General features: G+C 42.2%; 1 protein-coding gene across 5 annotated transcripts; it reads right to left on the bottom strand.

The window, feature by feature from the left end:
• Positions 1-6,546: 6,546 nt before the first annotated feature.
• LOC147442586 (uncharacterized) lies at positions 6,547-11,876 on the bottom strand. 5 transcript variants are annotated; one of them, XR_015190202.1, is made up of 11 exons: positions 11,532-11,875; positions 11,383-11,460; positions 11,185-11,292; positions 9,516-9,578; positions 9,213-9,374; positions 8,939-9,052; positions 8,803-8,865; positions 8,126-8,722; positions 7,165-8,011; positions 6,867-7,056; positions 6,547-6,764 (listed from the first exon to the last, which is right to left on the bottom strand). XR_015190202.1 is itself a non-coding variant. In XM_086528725.1 (11 exons), the coding sequence occupies exons 1-11, from the start codon at positions 11,652-11,654 to the stop codon at positions 6,983-6,985; spliced, it is 2,127 nt and encodes a 708-aa protein (XP_086384851.1). In that variant the 5' UTR covers positions 11,655-11,876; the 3' UTR covers positions 6,547-6,982. The 5 variants fall into 5 exon arrangements, 4 of the variants coding, with proteins under 4 accessions (XP_086384851.1, XP_086384850.1, XP_086384853.1 ...); XM_086528725.1 differs by having other exon boundaries at positions 6,547-7,056; positions 8,126-8,290; positions 8,393-8,722; positions 11,532-11,876; XM_086528724.1 differs by having other exon boundaries at positions 6,547-7,056.
• Positions 11,877-17,593: the final 5,717 nt, after the last annotated feature.

Here is a 17,593-nt window from a genome sequence, read left to right as displayed (position 1 = left end):
ATGCATGTTGAAACAAAATGGTACGTAAAATATTATGAATTCTATATTCATTACTAACGACATAGTGAAATGAATGCACTAAAAATTGCACGCTGCCAATGGCATGTTCCCTCGTAATATAAAAATTGGGGATAACTGTGCAAACTCCCCCATGCAAGGAGACTTGCATGTTTTTTTTTTTCGAACATAAAAAAGGAACACCACTTAAAAGTCAATATATTTCAAATGATCCATATCCTCACTTTGTATAAATTCTAACCCTTCTTATGGTTGTTTTGCGAGGTACTAGCTCAAAATTGGGACATCACGATCGTAATATACTAGAGACGGTGCCAATTAAGAAACAAGAAAAGTTGTTTTGATGAAAGGTATCTAGCTCGCTCTCTCTCTCTCTCTCTCTCTCTCTCTCTCTCTCTCTCCCCCTCTCCCCATTTTCTTCTCTAGAGATATATGCTCTTGTTGAATCTTCAAATGGCACAACCATACTTACACAAATGACAAGAATGCACATAGTAGATAGAGATTGAATCAAAGAATTAATATAATCTAAAAGCTAAAGACATATTTAAACATATCAAAATTGGGACATGAAGATCATGACGTAAACACAAAATTATGTCAATCTCTCTCTCTCTCTCTCTCTTCAAGCTTTTCTCTTCTAGGTTCTTGTTTTCTCTTATCCTTAGACTCACTTCAATTCAAATACAAATGCGGCTGACGAAGCACTCTAGTTTTTTTTTTGGGTAAATATGGAGACCTCAAAGCGAGGAAAACACACGAAAAGAAAGGGATACAAAGCACGGAGCACGATGAGGCTCCGAAAGCTCAAAGTAAATCTTGTAGATATCAAGAGCGATGTCTCCATCGTCATCGGCAAAACGCAACGCTTGACCAAGAGATAATTTGACATAGGGAAAGCGGTCAACAGAAGTGCCTTGGAACATTAAGGAGTTCCTATGGTGCCAGATGGCCCACGTAGTCCAAAATCTAACCCAGGTAAAGAACACGCAAACCGAGATTGCGGTGACTGGAGCACCCCAAAAAGCCAAAAGCGTCTGTGAAAAGAGCCGTAAGAAAAACACAGTCGACACTTGCCGAATGAAGGCTCTAGAGTGACAAACAACGCCACAGCAAGTGTGGTATAGTCTTCTCAGCTTCAAGGCATCTGGGGTAGCGAGAAGGCGCAATATGCTGAGCATACAACACACTGCCAATAGGTAGAGTTCCCACCAAGCAACGCCACAAGAAAACACGTTCCTTTAAAGGCAGATTACTCTGCCAAATGCCAGACAATGTGTGTTGTCACCACAAGGATGACTCAGAAAGCGAGCACAATTGATTACCTTGATGCACAATCCATACATCAGACTGAAGGATGGCATAGACACTGCCAGTGGAGATGCAGTCCAATCTAGTCGACTGTGCGGGCAGTTGGATGGTGGATGGAGCACAATGAACTTGGCACAATCCATACACAGGGGGGGAGACTGCCAGGGATGGTGATGTAGAGTAGCCAGATTCCAATTCCATACTAGAAGCCAGATTCCAATCAGAGAAGCAAGAGTCCACATCCAAAGGAGGAATAGGTTAAAACCAAAGTCGGGAAGAGTTCATGTCGAACAAGTATAAGCACTCCAGAAAAGCCAGCTGATCCTGCATAAGCTATTCAGTAGCCCACAAAGTAAGAAGTCTATCCTGCAAATTGATGTTGGTTATGCTCTTGAAGAACCACAATGTCTGCTTTACATGTATGTACATAGTGCCAGGTAAGCCGTCACTTGTCGTGATTGCATAACCCACCCACATTATAGGAGATGCAATTCAAAGAACTATGCATTCTATATGGTATATACAGTGGGCGAGGAAACGGAAAAAAGGAGAAAAAACTCAAGTACCAGTGCCCATCGACACTCCTCCCCAGCTGTAGGTGCCTGAGGAGGTGTGTCAAGACTTGGACCCGGATGATTGAAAATAAAAGCACCTTGCGATGAAGAGGCTTCTCCTGTAACAACTTCCTTGTAAGAGCGAACCACCTTGTCCCAAGCTTCAGTTAAAGAAGTGTTGTCATTACAAGGGAGTTTTTTCTGAGTAACATTCTTCAAAGGAGGCACATAATTACGAGAAGATGCCGGAATACGAGCTGTAGCAGCTTTAGCAGGTTTCTTCAGCACTAATTAGGTTTGAGAGGTCGAAACGTGTTCTTTTCCTTTGTCTTTGATATTTGGAGAAGCAGAAAGTGCAGACAATTGTAATTGTCCCCTTTGCTTTTATTCGCCCCAGCTGTCGGGGAGGAGGTTGAAGCTCCTTTGGTTTGAACCTCAGTAGAAGATTTCATAGACGAGCGAGGTTGAGGAGTAGGGACGGCTGAAGGAGGTGGTTGCAGATTTGGCTTCGGACATTCGAACTGCATATGACCAAATTTGCCACAGCGGAAGCAAGAATTTGCAAACTTGCCCCATTTAAGCTTAAATGGACGCTTTCCAACCACTACATCCCTAGAGTCAATCGAAATACCTGCTGGTGTGGGGATATCTGTGTCCCATAGAATACAAAAACGGTTAGTGTTTGCGTCTAGCTTAGGAGGGCAAATGACTTTGCCCAACTGAGCAGCCAACAAAGGAAGAAAGTGACGCCAAGTGCGAGAAAAGTCGATCACCTCAACCCAGACGGGACACTTGTGACAAATGAGACTCTGATAGTCCTTGGTAAGAGCCCGCGCAGCACATGAGTTATCTGCATATTGAAAAAAAGAGGAGACATTTCAAGCAGAGCATCCCGAGCATCCATGACGGCCAGCAAGACTTCATAGAACCCTCGCGCGCCAAAGTAAACCCCTCGGCTACTTGTCGTTTGAGTAGGAAATCAACCCATTGGCCTACATCCTGAGCCGTAGGCATTCTATTTGGGAAAAAAAGAATCACCGCGTTAAGTGCGTATTGAGCAACAGGATCCATAAGCTCTTGTATAAGGATGCGTACTTCCATGACGGGAGCGGATCCTTCCAAGGCTTGACGTGCATCCTCGAAGTCCTCATGCAAACATTTTTTAATAAAACTTAAAGCATCCATATCCGAAGATTCCATGGCTTTCCGACGCTTGTATAAACATTGATCAGTCGAATCCATGTGAAGCTCACACACACACACACACACTCTTTTTTGAAATTTTTGATATTTGACAGCTATCGACACAAACAGACACAACGGCTGGTTGTGTAGAAACACTCACACCTCTCTCTCTCACACAAAACGATAGAAGGACCGCGTGCAAGCGAAATCAAACTTTAACCACCGGCATGCTGTGAAAGGCCTGCATAGGGTAGATGTTGTGCAAAACAGAGTCGCGTGACAGACCACACACACACACACCAACCAACAGACACATTACACACATTGCTGCATGTGGCCAAAATAGAGATTGTTGATTTGCATTAAGTTAACATATTCTTATGGTATACACTGGGAAGAGTGTGTATGTTTATTGACACAATCATGGCTTGATAATGTTGCATATTGGGAGATTGCATGGCTTGGTAATGTTGGATATTGGGAGATTTCATGTCTTGTCCGTATTGTATACATAAGGGAGGGTCTTGTGTATATAGATGGAGACACTATCTTATTGGGCTCTTGATAATATGGCCTAGTGGGAGAATTGCAGAGAATACATAACTCGCATCATATTATTTATGACCTTTGATCGGTATTGCATGTACCAGTCAACAATTAATGGTGTTTAGGGGTTGATGCATATTGGGTGATTACTGCGGGTATATTGAATTTGGAAAGTATCCATGTGCCTAATCCTATAATAGTACTCACAAATGGTGTATATAATCATTGATTGACATAATTATGGCTTGTTCTTGGTAAAGAATCTAGTGGGGGATGGCATGAGTTCATCACAGACATCATAATGGCCTGACGTTTTCTGTAATGCATAGCCAGTAAATGAGGATGAGTGTTTTGAATAAGTGATACTTACGACCTAATTTTCTTAGGCTTAATCTGGGCCAAAAAGAGCAGTATTTTTTTCGATACATTCAATAATCTGGACCAGTTGGCTTGCATTTCTTAGAATACATAACAAATGCGCACAAATGGAACTCGAATGCTTGCTCGCAGATTCCAGACTGCACAATATGTCTATTTTGACACTGTCCAGTAATAACAGACTTAGATATGAGGTGTAATACCTTATTGAAATGTCCTGATTGAAACCAAGGGCTTCAAAGCCCTTTTGAAGTTTAATAGTCCTCACAAAGGATATACACCTTGTTTGTCCTTATAACAAATTGTCTAAAAAGAATAAACACAAGGCGAATGAACGCGACCCATTTAAGGTAACACAAACCCACAGCCGAACACGGTAATTTACTATTAAAAAAAAACCACTAGAACTTTACATAGCCCATGTTGCAAAAGATTACAATTGCCCATTCCTGAGCTAACTAAGGCCGGGTTCAGACGAAGGCGGTGGAATTTCTGGTTGGTAGAATCATGCAAGGGCCTATACCTCCACTGTGTGATTCACACAAGGCGGAGGTAAATGCTCCATCATACGAAGCAAAGATTAGTTTTAAATAAATGGTAATTGTTTTAAAAGACAAGGTGAAGGGTGGAAGAGCAGATGGGCAGGTGGGGAGGGGGGGGGCTCAATTTCTCTACCGCAACAAACCCTTCCTGCCCCACCCTAAGCCCAGTAGAACCAGTCCACTCTACCAGTGTGACCCTTCAAGGCATACTACAAGTCAGCAAAGGTTTTGTAGCATGGCAAAACAGGGGTCAGTATCTGTATAGTGCAACCTTGCATCATAAAGTACCTTACCAACTGGAGTAGAACCAAAGACCAAAATTCCCTTCCTTGTGCAAATTTACCGTGCCCAAAGCAAGCCCTATAGTCTCTCTCTTTGGATATACTAATACCAAGGATTCCTAGTATATTGCTAGATCTTTATGACCCCCAAGAGCCTTCTTAAAAGTACTTATTGCTGCAGATGGTATAACATGATACAACTAGGGTGTGAATCAGCATGAGGGAAGAATATAACGGTTCCCGGTGCAAGTGACCAGGCACTCTAGATGGGACCAAAGCGAAGGACTTTAATATATACTTGGAACCCATATGGTATGACCATAACCATCAGAATATCATTACATGTAAGTTACCAAAAATAGATCAAGATATCAGAACCTTAAAAACCAAAAAGCTGCCTTTTTTTAATTGATTTGTGACCTCAATGACTAGCTGCAACAACTCTTAAGACTGGAAATCCAGAGTATTACATAGAGAATTCCTCCCCCCCCACCCCGCCCCCCAAAAACCCCCCACCCCCTAAGCTCTCCGAGAGGCGGGTTTCTCGGAAGTAGAATATGGACTTTAAGATCCAGAGAAGAACAGAGATGATTTTAAAGAGCCCACATAGGCGTCATTCATCAAACAATATGTAACCAGGTACAGTATACCATAAAAGTCAACTTAGGTACAAACCCTAAACAGCACTTACATTCAACATCACTTATGCAGAATTTCCTTACTGTGCAAAAATAAACAAACATTCAAGGCGACCCGCTCTACCATCAAAGATAACAAATATGCTTTCTGGGAATCAGAAATCTAATATGAAGCCTGAAAGTAGAAATAGGACTACTTCAAGCCAAGGACTCGAGGTCTACATCTATGTTCTTTGTTGTAGCCTTATCCCTCAGATTTCACATAGAAAACTCTCAAACATTCATAGTAAACAGTCATCCATGTATCGACATGTACGTCGGAACCGCTCTAGCATTTTCCAGTTCTGCTCATTAGCCATAGCTTTAACAAACCATTTGTACTTGAAATACGCCAAGTACAAATTGCACATTCTAGGAGAACAAGAAAACCCCATCCTTTGGCTCATCGAAAACAAGCTTTTTCCTGCTTGTACATAACAATTGTTTAAAACCCACATAACTGCATCAAACACGATTCACCTATATGTATCGATATGTACGTTGGAACCGCTCTAGCATTTTACAGTTCTGCTCATTAGCCATAGCTTTAACAAACCATTTGTACTTGAAATGTACAAACAGTCATCCATGTATCGATATGTACGTTGGAACCGCTCTAGCATTTTACAGTTCTGCTCATTAGCCATAGCTTTAACAAACCATTTGTAATTGAAATACGACGAGTACAAATTGCACATTCCAGGAGAACAAGAAAACCCTATTGGAAACCCCATTGACTCGTCGAAAACAAGCTTTTTCCTGCTTGTACATACCAATTGTTTAAAACCCACATAACTGCATCAAACACGATTCACCTATGAAGGTTATAGTCTCATGGTAGTCATCCAGCAGCCAATATGGCTATCGATTTCATAGTATGGACTAGGTATTCCCTCATCCCCGCTGACCTCCTCAGTGCCAAATAAAGGGCTTAGAACTAGATACCACTGGCAGTGCGCAGGAAGAATCACCGTCATCTCTGACCTTTCGCACAGATATATCACAAATTTAGAGGTGGCATGTAGCTGAGAGAGTCAAGAATAATACAACAAAAGAATACAAGTGGCCAACAAACCTTTTTTTTATTAAAAAATTTTACAAAAGTTTCCATTACAACCTCCAGTACACCTTTCGCAAGACATAGTTCTTCCCATCGTCACTTCAAACCCTCACACATGCAAACGTCTAAAACTGGTCACTTTTCTCAAAAACTGCACTGAATCCTTCCTGCTCTGTGAAACTAAAACCACACAACGCCCGGCTTCTTTAATCCTGAACACAAAAAATGATCCACTCGAAGCGTCTGCACATGTCCTGCCAAACACAATTGCCACCAGTTGCAAGAATATAATGACAAAAGGGGTAGGTACTTACAGACTTCAGAGACACCCACTTCCCCTCCACGCCACAAAATCCAAAATATAGCAGGCAACTCAGCCTGCAAAGCAGAATCATGCAGCTGCATGGCAACCGGCGCACATTGGCTTTTCTCATCTGGTCAAGTGCTTCCAATCTCGACCACTAGTTTTGCCCCCCAAAAAGTAGCCTCTGAATTCATTGCGGCCTACAAAAATATGGCATCTCCTGATCAACAAAAAAGCACAGGAAAACAAGATGGCAACTCGAAACCCACAAAGACATTAGAACTTGACAGTGAAACAAGACAACAAACCAGGGTCTGTGCACATCTGCACATCATGAGAGTGGCTGCCGCTTTCCAAGTAATGACCTTTCACAGCAATCACTGAAACTCCACTTCCACAAGATGACTGCCCATTCGTAGCTTGGCCTAGTGGTGTCCCAATTATAGCTTGGCTAATGACAGGCCGAACAAAGCCCAGTGCCTTCGATCTAGATTCTCTTTCCAACCAATTCCCACTTGACACATTCATGTTATGCTTCCTTGAAGCTGTTAAAACCATTCTTGACTCTCTGTCTTGCATTTTGGATCCTGTAGTCTCATCTTTTAATTGGTGGTTACTTGCCAGCAAGCAACCTTGTACTTCACGTTCTGAACTCTTCCTGATTTCACCAGCTTCAAAATTGTCTATAATTTCTTGTGAAACTGCATGGCTGGAGGATACACCGTCTCTTGAAGAAGTACCAACTTTGTGCCTTTTATGCAGTGTATACACAGACTGTTGTGAAACATTAAACATCTGTCCAGACAACAAACTCCCTTCTTCTTCTTTTTTGCATCCCTCGAACTTGCTGGAATTGGAAGCTTTGATAGCACATCTTTGCGGTCTTGAAGACTGGTCACCTTCTTGGAAGACAAAGATAGGGATTTGTTTTCGACGTACATGTGAAACACAAATCTCCATACCAGGCTTCTGACGGAAGGCTGAACTGACAAAAATTTTAAACTCCTCAACTGGTTCATGAAGATCAAATTCCTTTCTCTCTTGACTACAACTAAGTCCCATAAAAAAAGCGGTGTGATGTACAGATTTTGAAAAGTCTACGTAGGAAAAGGGATGGAGATGGCACTGAACAATCCCAGACGTATTCCGTTCAATCTGCGACAGGTTCCAATATAGATATCAGCTGCACTTGCAAAATAGTGGCAAGCAAGTATGTCAGCAAATACCCTATATTTCTACCTTTTACCCCTATTGTTCTCCAATACTCACCTGCAAAGTGAGCCACCTTAGTCGTGACTCCACCCAACCCTTCCAGGTTCGAAGATCATCTTCACAAAATGCCATGACGTCAATTTGCAGATAGTTCTTATAAGCTGAAAAAAATGGGTAGTCCTGAAACAAAAGGCTCCAGTCTGCATGCCTCAATTCTACAGCCTGAAGTACAACAAAAAGATTTGAACAACAGAGGAGAGAAAAAACACGACTATAATCTGGAGAAGACACAACGTGAGGAAAAGTGCCCCTCAGATGTCTCGCCTGACACACTCCATTGCCAAATTCAAACTGTTCCATCAAGACTTTGCGAGTACTTAAGGAGACATTGTAGCTGGAGTTCATGCAGGGGTATGACGGAGTGATAATTGGCATAACATGCGTTCGATCCTTTGGATTCTTTCGGGCATCCCAGACAGCAAGGTGTAAAGTCCCTGTATCAATTTTGCACAACATCACAGGATTTGGCCATTTCCATTGTGTGTAAACTCGAAAGAATCGAGAAACAAGCATGCTTGGAACAGCCTTTGGATACAACTGGCATATTCGAGCCACCAGCAAAGCCCAGCTGATTCCACCAAGAAAACCTGTCACCTGCATTCAAGCATAAAGGCAGTTTGAAAATTTGATGCAAACTTTTCAGCTAGTTGACTTCTCAAAGTATCAAAACAGACATTGGAGTACACGCCTCGTCTTCTAGCCCACAGCCTTATACATCTTAAGGTTGTTCGCAAAGTCTGCATCAGAAGTAGAAAAAGTTTAAGCCAAGACCTGTAATCTTCCACATTAAACACATGTATGCCTGCAAACCTCAACATCTGGTACAAGCTGCAATATCTGATCAGCAACCCTGCAGCCATTTAGACTTCGCACGCTCTGCTCATCCATGCTACATAGAATGGAGTCCTGTGAAATGTCGAGATTCTACAGAAGGACAGTAATTAGCCAAATATCTGCATCATTATTGAGTTCAAACTCATCTGCCTAAAACTGGTGTACCAAGCGTAAAGTATCCAAAAGAATAGCGATAAAAAATGTGTTGCCTCAGGAATCCAGCTGTTGCACATTTCTACTGCTCTTTTACCTCTGGAATAACCCACGTGGCTAGCCTTGCATACAGCAGATCTATAGAGATGCCATCAAACTTAAATTTAAGGACAGGTACATGAGTGTCTGGGACTGCGTGCAGTTCTGTAACTTCCTGCATGGCCCAGAGCATGCTATGAAGCACAATAAAGAAGTCCTCCTGCATAATGACCCATTGCTAAATTACACTTGCCAAAACCAGCCATGTGGTGATTGCAATGAGAATGCCATCACACATGCATCTTAAACATAAACAATACAAAAAACCTGCAAAAATAAAAGCGGCCAATGATCACCTTACCTCTCTAGTGGCATAACAAGGCCCTATGCAAAGAGTATCAATATCTGCCCCAGGAGAATGAACCTGTCAAGAAAAAGCTTAGCATGTCAAACGTGCCCAGTTATTAGTCACCACCATCATATAAGGCCCTTGGTCACTAGTGGGTAACTATAGCATAATGACAACTCATGTTATAAATGACTATTGAAACCGCTTCCACTACAGTAGGTGGTGGTGAAGATATCAAAAGAGCTAAACCACTCCTACCCAAAAGAGTTGGTGACTTAAACTGCCACAACCAGACACCCCTGGCTCCTTTACTACACAGCCCTATACCATTGCCTTATGTTTAGCACACTTGGGAATTTATCCACTCAAGTGCCCTCTATGCACTATACTCCATTTGAAGTTTTATAAGAATTTGTCATGCAGGCTTTATGCTCGTTCTCAAAAGCATGCGTAAAAAGATAAAATCACAAGACTTCAAAAAATGGCCCAATATCATCGAAAAGAAAAAAGCAAAGCAACTTCCTCCAAACTTCCAAAGCAAAGACACAATGGCCTTAGGAAAACGACAGCGTAAGGTAAAGGTTTTAGGTGCCTGCCACCCTCTCCTAACCATTGCCAAAATTACATGTGCGCGACCCCTTCCCATAGCCAATCTCTAACCTATCTATCTTCAAACTAAGCGTTGACCACATTCCCTGCCATTGCATGGTGTACCTGCGATGGAGCTCTAGTAGTGAGGCTAACCCAGATTCTTAGTACTGGAGTTGAAGGATCGCCCCTTCGTATTTTGTGTAGATCTAACGAAAGGGGGCCTCTTTTGCAGCTATGACTGGTCTTGTGAGGCTAGTCTCTATTGCATTGGTCTGCGTCCTTGGGCAAAGCCCATTGTCTGTCTGATCAATTTAGTTTTTTCCCATTCTTAAAGGGCTCCCCATTATTGGGCATTATTGGGTATTTGACTCCTCTGGTTGTCGGTCCCCTTTAGGAAGGTCTGACGGCCCAGGGAATGTCCCCTTGTGAGCAGCACCATCTGTAAAGCTTGAATCCCTCTTGTTATAGAGAGTGCCTACAGGGCTTGTATCCATCGTCTCGCTTCTCTCTCTTGCATTTCTTTCCCTCCTTCCTACCTTTCTCCTCCAGCCGGGCTCTCATGTATTCATCCTTTCCGTAACCAAAGGAGATAAGTAGACCAAAACTGACTCCCCAAATGACAAGCTTTCCAGCATCATAATCTCTTCTGTGATTTAATACTTAGGTTCCTTCAACTTCCACTTGATGGACAACGAATGGCCACACACGACTGCTTACACCGAAGCAAGCAACGAAATAGAAACTGTCACCATCTTATGTCTCGCAATTAGCAGCAAAGGGATTTTTCCATAATATCCTTCAAGCTAAAAGCATCTTTATCCCTTTCCAAATTTATTACCTCGATCAGCCCCCATTCCACTTCGTTCAAACAAAACATTACAGAGGAGATCACTCTGTAATGAATTGGCCAATCCCATCAAGCAGAGCATGACCATCTAAAGTTGTGAAAACAGATTAACCTGTATTTCAAGGCTAGAAAGGTTTTCCAATAATCTGTCAAAATCGATGTGGCAAGAACTAGACAGCCTGAATATTTCCCCGTTTGAAACATCCGAAAGAAGAAAAGATGCAGTATCAAAAGATGCCTTACCCCAAGGCGATAGGATCCAAAGGTAAATATTTTGGCATTCGCTAATTCTAGCAGCTGGCCTTTGTAGCCTTTGTTGGCACAAACTTTTCTGACCCACAATTTCATAATCTGTGGAAAATTTCCAAAACGTATTCGTTCTTCTAGTTGCTGGTTCGACCTGAAACCTTTAATGAAAATTACAAGCATAGCTCATCTCACCTTGTCCAGCTGGCCGAGAGCTCTCTCTCTCAAGATTGCCTCTTCCTGGCTTTCACGAAGGCCAGCCTGCGCTAGAAACTGCAACCAAAGCATGCAGATTCAGCCAGCTTGCAAGCTTACGCCACGCATTCTAGCCTAAAGTGAAATACCTTCTCTAGATCCTGGTTCCTTGTAAGGTCGATGTCTGAAGGCTCGGACAGAGAGAGAGCAGCAGTTATCCCGAACTGGTGCTCATTCTTGGGTGAGGGCGAAGCCATCATAGACCCCGGCATGTGTAGACAGGAGGACAAAGTTATCCACTGAGTCGCATCGCCATCCGTGCCTTCTATGCGTCACGGATCCCCGTGGCCCTGGAGTGATTGCTAGACTCATACAAGAACTGCATGGATTCATGCGCCGCCGTTGTGTACAAATGGGGCCGACTGCAGCATGCAAAGCTGATTACACACAAAGAGGTTTGAAAGAGACAAGCACCATGGCTGAATACCTGAGGTTTTATGTTGCTTCCCCCCTGGGCCCTCCTCGTTTATAAATAACAAGGGGTCCAACTCGAGGGATCGACGGCAGGGGCAAGCGAACAGCAATGCGCGCGATCTGGACCGTCGAATCGACGCAACAGGGGGGGGCAAGTATTTGATTGCGCAAAGGCGTATGCTTTGCATCAACACGCAGCAACGCAGGTGGATAGAGCTCCGAGCTCGTGAGAGGTTGTGGGTTCAAGGGAAGCTCGCGTCGGTTGGCATCGTCAATTTTTATTTGAATGGGTAGGCGATCAACGATCGATTCATTCTCAGCCGTTGATCCCTCGAGTTGCACCCGTGACACTTATGGACGAGGCTAGGCCCTAAAAACACTCTCCGGGGTTCGAGGTTCAGCAAATGTAAGCCATGTGTGACGTGGCACAAAAGATAGAGGTAAATGCAAACACAGCCCCTTTTAATTCACTCGTTTGTCTACTTTGGCCTTTTCATTTTTGCCGATCTAGATTGCGTCCACACCTACATCCTCATGTCATAGGGGTTGAACCATAGCGAACGCACCCTTGCTTTTATCGCTAGGCCAACTCCCCTTGAAGCTTAATTTAATTACTCTAATATCTCGTTACTTCGCTAGCATACATCTTTGTTCAAAAAGGTCGCTTCTCATGAATCCACGTGGCAGACTTTCAAATGGCTCCATTGTTTTATCGAGCCACGCTTTTTTTAAGCGCCCCACTTGCAAAACTCCATCTGCAACATCACACAACTCTTACACTTGGAAGGCTTCAGACACGGATACGCACAGGGAGCATGACTTGAGCGCGGACTCTTGGAATGCATTGATTGCACGATTCTCCACACAAGAAAAAGCTCTAGTCTGTTTTCAACAGATGCAATCACCTACGCATGCATTTTGAAGGGATGTGGTTCTATGCGCAATGGGAGCAAGGCCAGAAATCTCTAGGCCTTTTCCAGCAGATGCAAAAGTGGGTGTAGTCACCTATACTTTCATCTTGAATGCTATGCTTACATCTTAAAGATATGTGGCTCCATGCAAATGCTCAAGCAACTTGTTGTCCAGAGTGTGGACTCTTGGAATGCATTGATTGCAAGGTTTTCCCAAGAAAAAAGATATCGTGCTTGGTACTGTCTTGGTCGATATGTATGCTAATTGTGGTGCGCATGAGAAAGCACAAAAAGTGCTTGAGGAGCTTCCTGTCTGGAATGTTGCCTCTTGGAATCCTCTCGGAATGTCCCTCTCAGTTAATGTCAGGTGTTCTATTCGGAATGTCAGCAGATGCGAAGCGAGGGCCTCTCTCCAGATGCAATCACCTACGCATACATCTTGAACGCATGTGGCTCTACGTAAGCAAAAAGATGTCGTGGTTGGCACTAGCTTGGTCGATATGTATGCTAAATGTGTTGCGCATGAGAAAGCACAAAAAGTGCTTGAGGAGCTTCCTCTCCAGAATGTCGCATCTTGGAATCCTCTTGTGCCTCTCAATTACAATTTGTCTGGTGTTCTGTTCGGAATGTATGCGAAGCGAGGGCCTCTCTCCAGATGCAATCACCTACGCATGCGTCTTGAAGGCATGTGGTTCTATGCAAGAAAAAAGATGTCGTACTTGGCATTGTCTTGGTCGATATGTATGCTAAATGTGGTATGCTTGAGAAAGCACACAAATGCTTGAAGAGCTTCCTGTCTGAAATGTCGCCTCTTGGTATCCTCTTGGAATATCCCTCTCAGTTGCAGATATCCAATGTTCTGTTTGGAATGTCAACAGATGCGAAGCGAGGGCTTCTCTCTAGATGCAATCAGATATGCATGCATCTTGAAGTCATGTGGCTCTACGCAAGAAAAAAGATGTCGTGCTTGGCATTGCCTTGGTTAAATGTGGTGCGCTTGAGAAAGCACAAAAAGTGCTTGAGGAGCTTTCTATCTGGAATGTCACCTCTTGGAATGCACTCATTGCGGGATGTGCACAACATGAGCAGCGCTAGAAAGCTCTAGGCTATTTTTAGAGGATGCAAAGCAAGTGTATCTCTCCCCATCTTTTTTTATGGACTGCATTCATGTATCACCTTTAAATAGCTCTCTATTTTATGACTGTGCGCCAGCAAATCCATCGGCATCCCTAGCATCACGCAATCTGCTCCACTCCACTCATCATAGCAACTGAAGGCTTTGTTCTCTTTCTTACGCAGACATAGATGCAATCATCATATGTCGCAAGCTTTTTTAATCACACGTCGACCGCAAGCGTTGACGATTTTCAAAAGTATCATGCTCCCTGTTAGATGTTCTTTTCAGAATGTCAGGCCTCTGACTGGATGCAAACACCTACGCATGCATCTTGAAGGCATGTGGCTATATGCAAGAAGAAAGGTGTCATGCTTGGCACTGTCTTGGTCGATATGTATGCTAATTGTGATGTGCATGAGAAAGCACAAAAAGTGCTTGAGGAGCTTCCTATCTGGAATGTCGCCTCTTGGAATCCTCTCAGAATGTCCCTCTCAGTTACATTTGCCAGGTGTTCTATTCAGAATGTCAGTAGATGCGAAGCGAGGGCCTCTCTCCAGATGAAATCACCTACGCAGGCATCTTGAAGGCATGTGGCTCTACGCAAGAAAAAAGACGTCGTGCTTGGCACTGTCTTGGACGATATGTATGCTAAATGTGATGCGCATGAGAAAACACAAAAAGTGCTTGAGGAGCTTCCTCTCTAGAATGTTGCCTCTTGGAATCCTCTTGTGTCTCTCAATTACAATTTTCTGATGTTCTGTTCGGAATATCAACAGATGCGAAGTGAGGGCCTCTCTCCAGGTGCAATCACCTACGCCTACATCTTGAAGGCATGTGGCTCTATGCAAGAAAAAAGACATCGTGCTTGGCACTATCTTGGTCGATATGTATGCTAAATGTGGTACGCTTAACAAAGCACAAAAAGTGCTTGAAGAGCTTCCTATCCAGAATGTCACCTGTCATAAAATATAATATCTAACTCTACCAAATGATTTTCTTATATTAAACTGATCATTTAATATGGGAAGATAAAAGGGGAACAAGAGTTAGGATATAGATATGTGCTTTTAGACCTATCTCAACAGGGGACCAAAAGGAGAAATGGTTGCATCTCAATAGGGGTCCAAAAGGAGACGGTGCAATAAGTGCTTCTAGATTTACCTCAGCAAGGGACCAAGAGGAGAGATAGTTACATCTCAATAGGGGTCCAAAAGGAGGGAGACTATCAAAGAGCAACGTGCATCTAATGGACCTTAAAAGACCTTAGGGTTAGCTTCATTAAAGACCTCCAAAATCTAGTGTTAAAAAGTTCTTTGACCTTAGGCAAGCTAGGGCTGACCTTGAGGTGGAAACCCTACCCAAACATGAGGTGTTTGTCGGCTTGCTAACTAAAGTGCTTAAAATGTTTGTGGGAACCTTGCCTAAAGCTTGAGGTGATTTTTATGCTTAAAATGATTAAAGTTCTTGAAGTGTTCAATTCAAAGATAAACTCTCAAGAGGCATCAACTTTTTCATGCTTGATTGACTAAGTGCTTGAAGTATTCAATTCAAACCAAATGACTTAAGAAGCATAAAAGACACATGTTCAAATGATCCTCACACATGTGACCCTCATGATGTGTTTGAATCCTATTGGATAGGTTTTAAAGGGGTCCAATGAGAATTTAGATGCATAAAAATAAATAATTAAGTTTTTTCTCTCAAAGAGGAAAAAGAGAACACATGTTCAAATGAAATAATTAAATAATACGAGAGAGAGAGAGAGAGTTAGCAGCAAGTTAACTCGGATACCATTTTTTGGAGCTCTCATTGTAAAAACACCTACTATTTTGATAAATCGAGAATATTGTAACTCCTACTTTCCAGATAAACTTTGTAATTGATGAGCCGGGGCTACATGCTTCCAGATTGTATCAACCTGTCTTTAGTTAGAGCTCCTAAATTATTAGTTTTGACCACCAAAAACCTTAGCTAAGGTATAAAAGCTAATTTTTGTAAGTTTTTTTTATAAGTTTTGGATAACAGAAACATAGTGTGAGCTAACGGCGCTCACTTCTCTCCTTCTCGCGCTTCCTACTCCCTCTCTGGTTGTCACATTGTATTCGCGTCTGTTGCGTTGCAACCGCAGGTAAGAGCTCTACACATTGACTTAAGCATTTCACGGTATTTCATAGCGTTTGGTGTCTCCAACCCGAGGTCTAATTTCACCATAAGTAAAAATTTACACTTCAAAATCAAAAACTAAGTATAGGCGGGGTATTGTGACATCATTGCTAAGCATTTATATGCATTCTGGGTCGAAAACGACTAGGTAAAAAACTCACTGTTGTTAATAATCGTGATTTTTGCATTGACCTAAAGTGAGATTTGAGACCATAAGCATGTGTGCTTAGGTCTTATAAACATGTCCTATAAGTTTCGTGACGTTTGGATGTCGTTTGATATTGTAACGGATGTGATTTGTTTGCCATGAGTAATTAGCTTTTGGTGATTTCAGTCATTTGAGTGTAACTTGAGTTAGATGCGAGTTGTTTGTTGTTTTCCAAGAGATTGGCAACCTCTTGTAGGCTCTATGCACTAGTCGAGTCAGCTTCGTCCCATGGATTGACAATTTATTTGTGATTCTCGCTATGTTTGCAATGAGATAGGAGTGAGGTTAGACGCCCGTCCCACATTTGGTGCCGCAGCCGAGGATCGAAGAGACCTAAACTAGGGAAAAAAACGAGCGTTTTGTGAAGTTATCCTTTAAGTTCTTTTAAGATCTCTTAGAATCAAAACTTTCGTTTTAAAACCGCATAGCTTAAGATTGTCATCTTTTGCCGTGTAGAGGTGGCTTGGAAGTAATCGTACTTGCTAAGTACCTTTAGGATTGTAGGATTGTAGAATTAAGATTAGGGTTTTGAGAATGATTGATGGACAATACAAGTCTTAAGATCAATGCTCAAGAAACCATAAAAACAAGAAAACGAGTGTTTGTTGACACTTTCTACAATCCCATTGCAGTAGAATCTAGGAGTAGGGTAGGTAGAATCCGAGGTGGATTTTAGAACATTGCTCTCTCCAAAAGAATCAATTGTGAGCTGTTATGTGAAGTTGCAGAATTTCAGGTCTACGGCTAGAATTACCACCAGAAGACTGTCAACCACTCAATCCGACTGGAGAGTATGCTTTATTAAAAGTTGTAAGAACCAGTGGGTAAGCTCAAGGATACATTGAGGTAAAAATTTCAAGAGTTTGTAAAAACTCAGATTATTTACTTTTTCTTGACAATTTAGGCCAAATTAAGTTTTGACTTGACTCAAAGGCTTAAAATAGCTCATGAAAAGACTGTCCAAGGAAAAAGTTCAAAAAAGTGTTCATTTTAGACTTAAAGTAAATAATCGCAATTATATACTTTCAGCTCAAAATTGACCAAGGTTGATACTAGAGACTCTATGCACGTATACAAACATCTTTTGTAAAGGCCCATAGAATTTGGATCACCAAACTGACCAAAAACTAGGGAAAAACTAAATTCTGTACGAACTTTCAAGAACTTGAGTGTAAATTGGGAAACTTTTGTTCAAACCAAGTGAAACTTGACTTATAGGCTTATCTTGATGTGATAAACAAGTGTACATGCTCAGTTGGCCAAAAAGATGTAACAATTTATCAGTAGTAGATAATCGCGATTATTTACTTTTATTCCATTTGTCAACTTTTTTGACCA

Source organism: Adiantum capillus-veneris, chromosome 14, assembly GCF_014529385.1.
Source record: "Adiantum capillus-veneris isolate H3 chromosome 14, ASM1452938v2, whole genome shotgun sequence".
Taxonomy (NCBI): Eukaryota; Viridiplantae; Streptophyta; class Polypodiopsida; order Polypodiales; family Pteridaceae; genus Adiantum; species Adiantum capillus-veneris.
This window is presented reverse-complemented; position numbering and strand designations above follow the sequence as displayed.

Bases quoted from the DNA above. Each gene is read 5' to 3' on its own strand.
- LOC147442586 (XM_086528724.1), bottom strand. From the start codon at position 11,654: ATGCCGGGGTCTATGATGGCTTCGCCCTCACCCAAGAATGAGCACCAG. The intron at 11,461-11,531 runs GTATTTCACTTT...CTTTGGTTGCAG, and splicing joins GGAACCAGGATCTAGAGAAG to TTTCTAGCGCAGGCTGGCCT. The intron at 8,866-8,938 runs GTTTGCAGGCAT...CTTCTGATGCAG, and splicing joins AGCTTGTACCAGATGTTGAG to ACTTTGCGAACAACCTTAAG.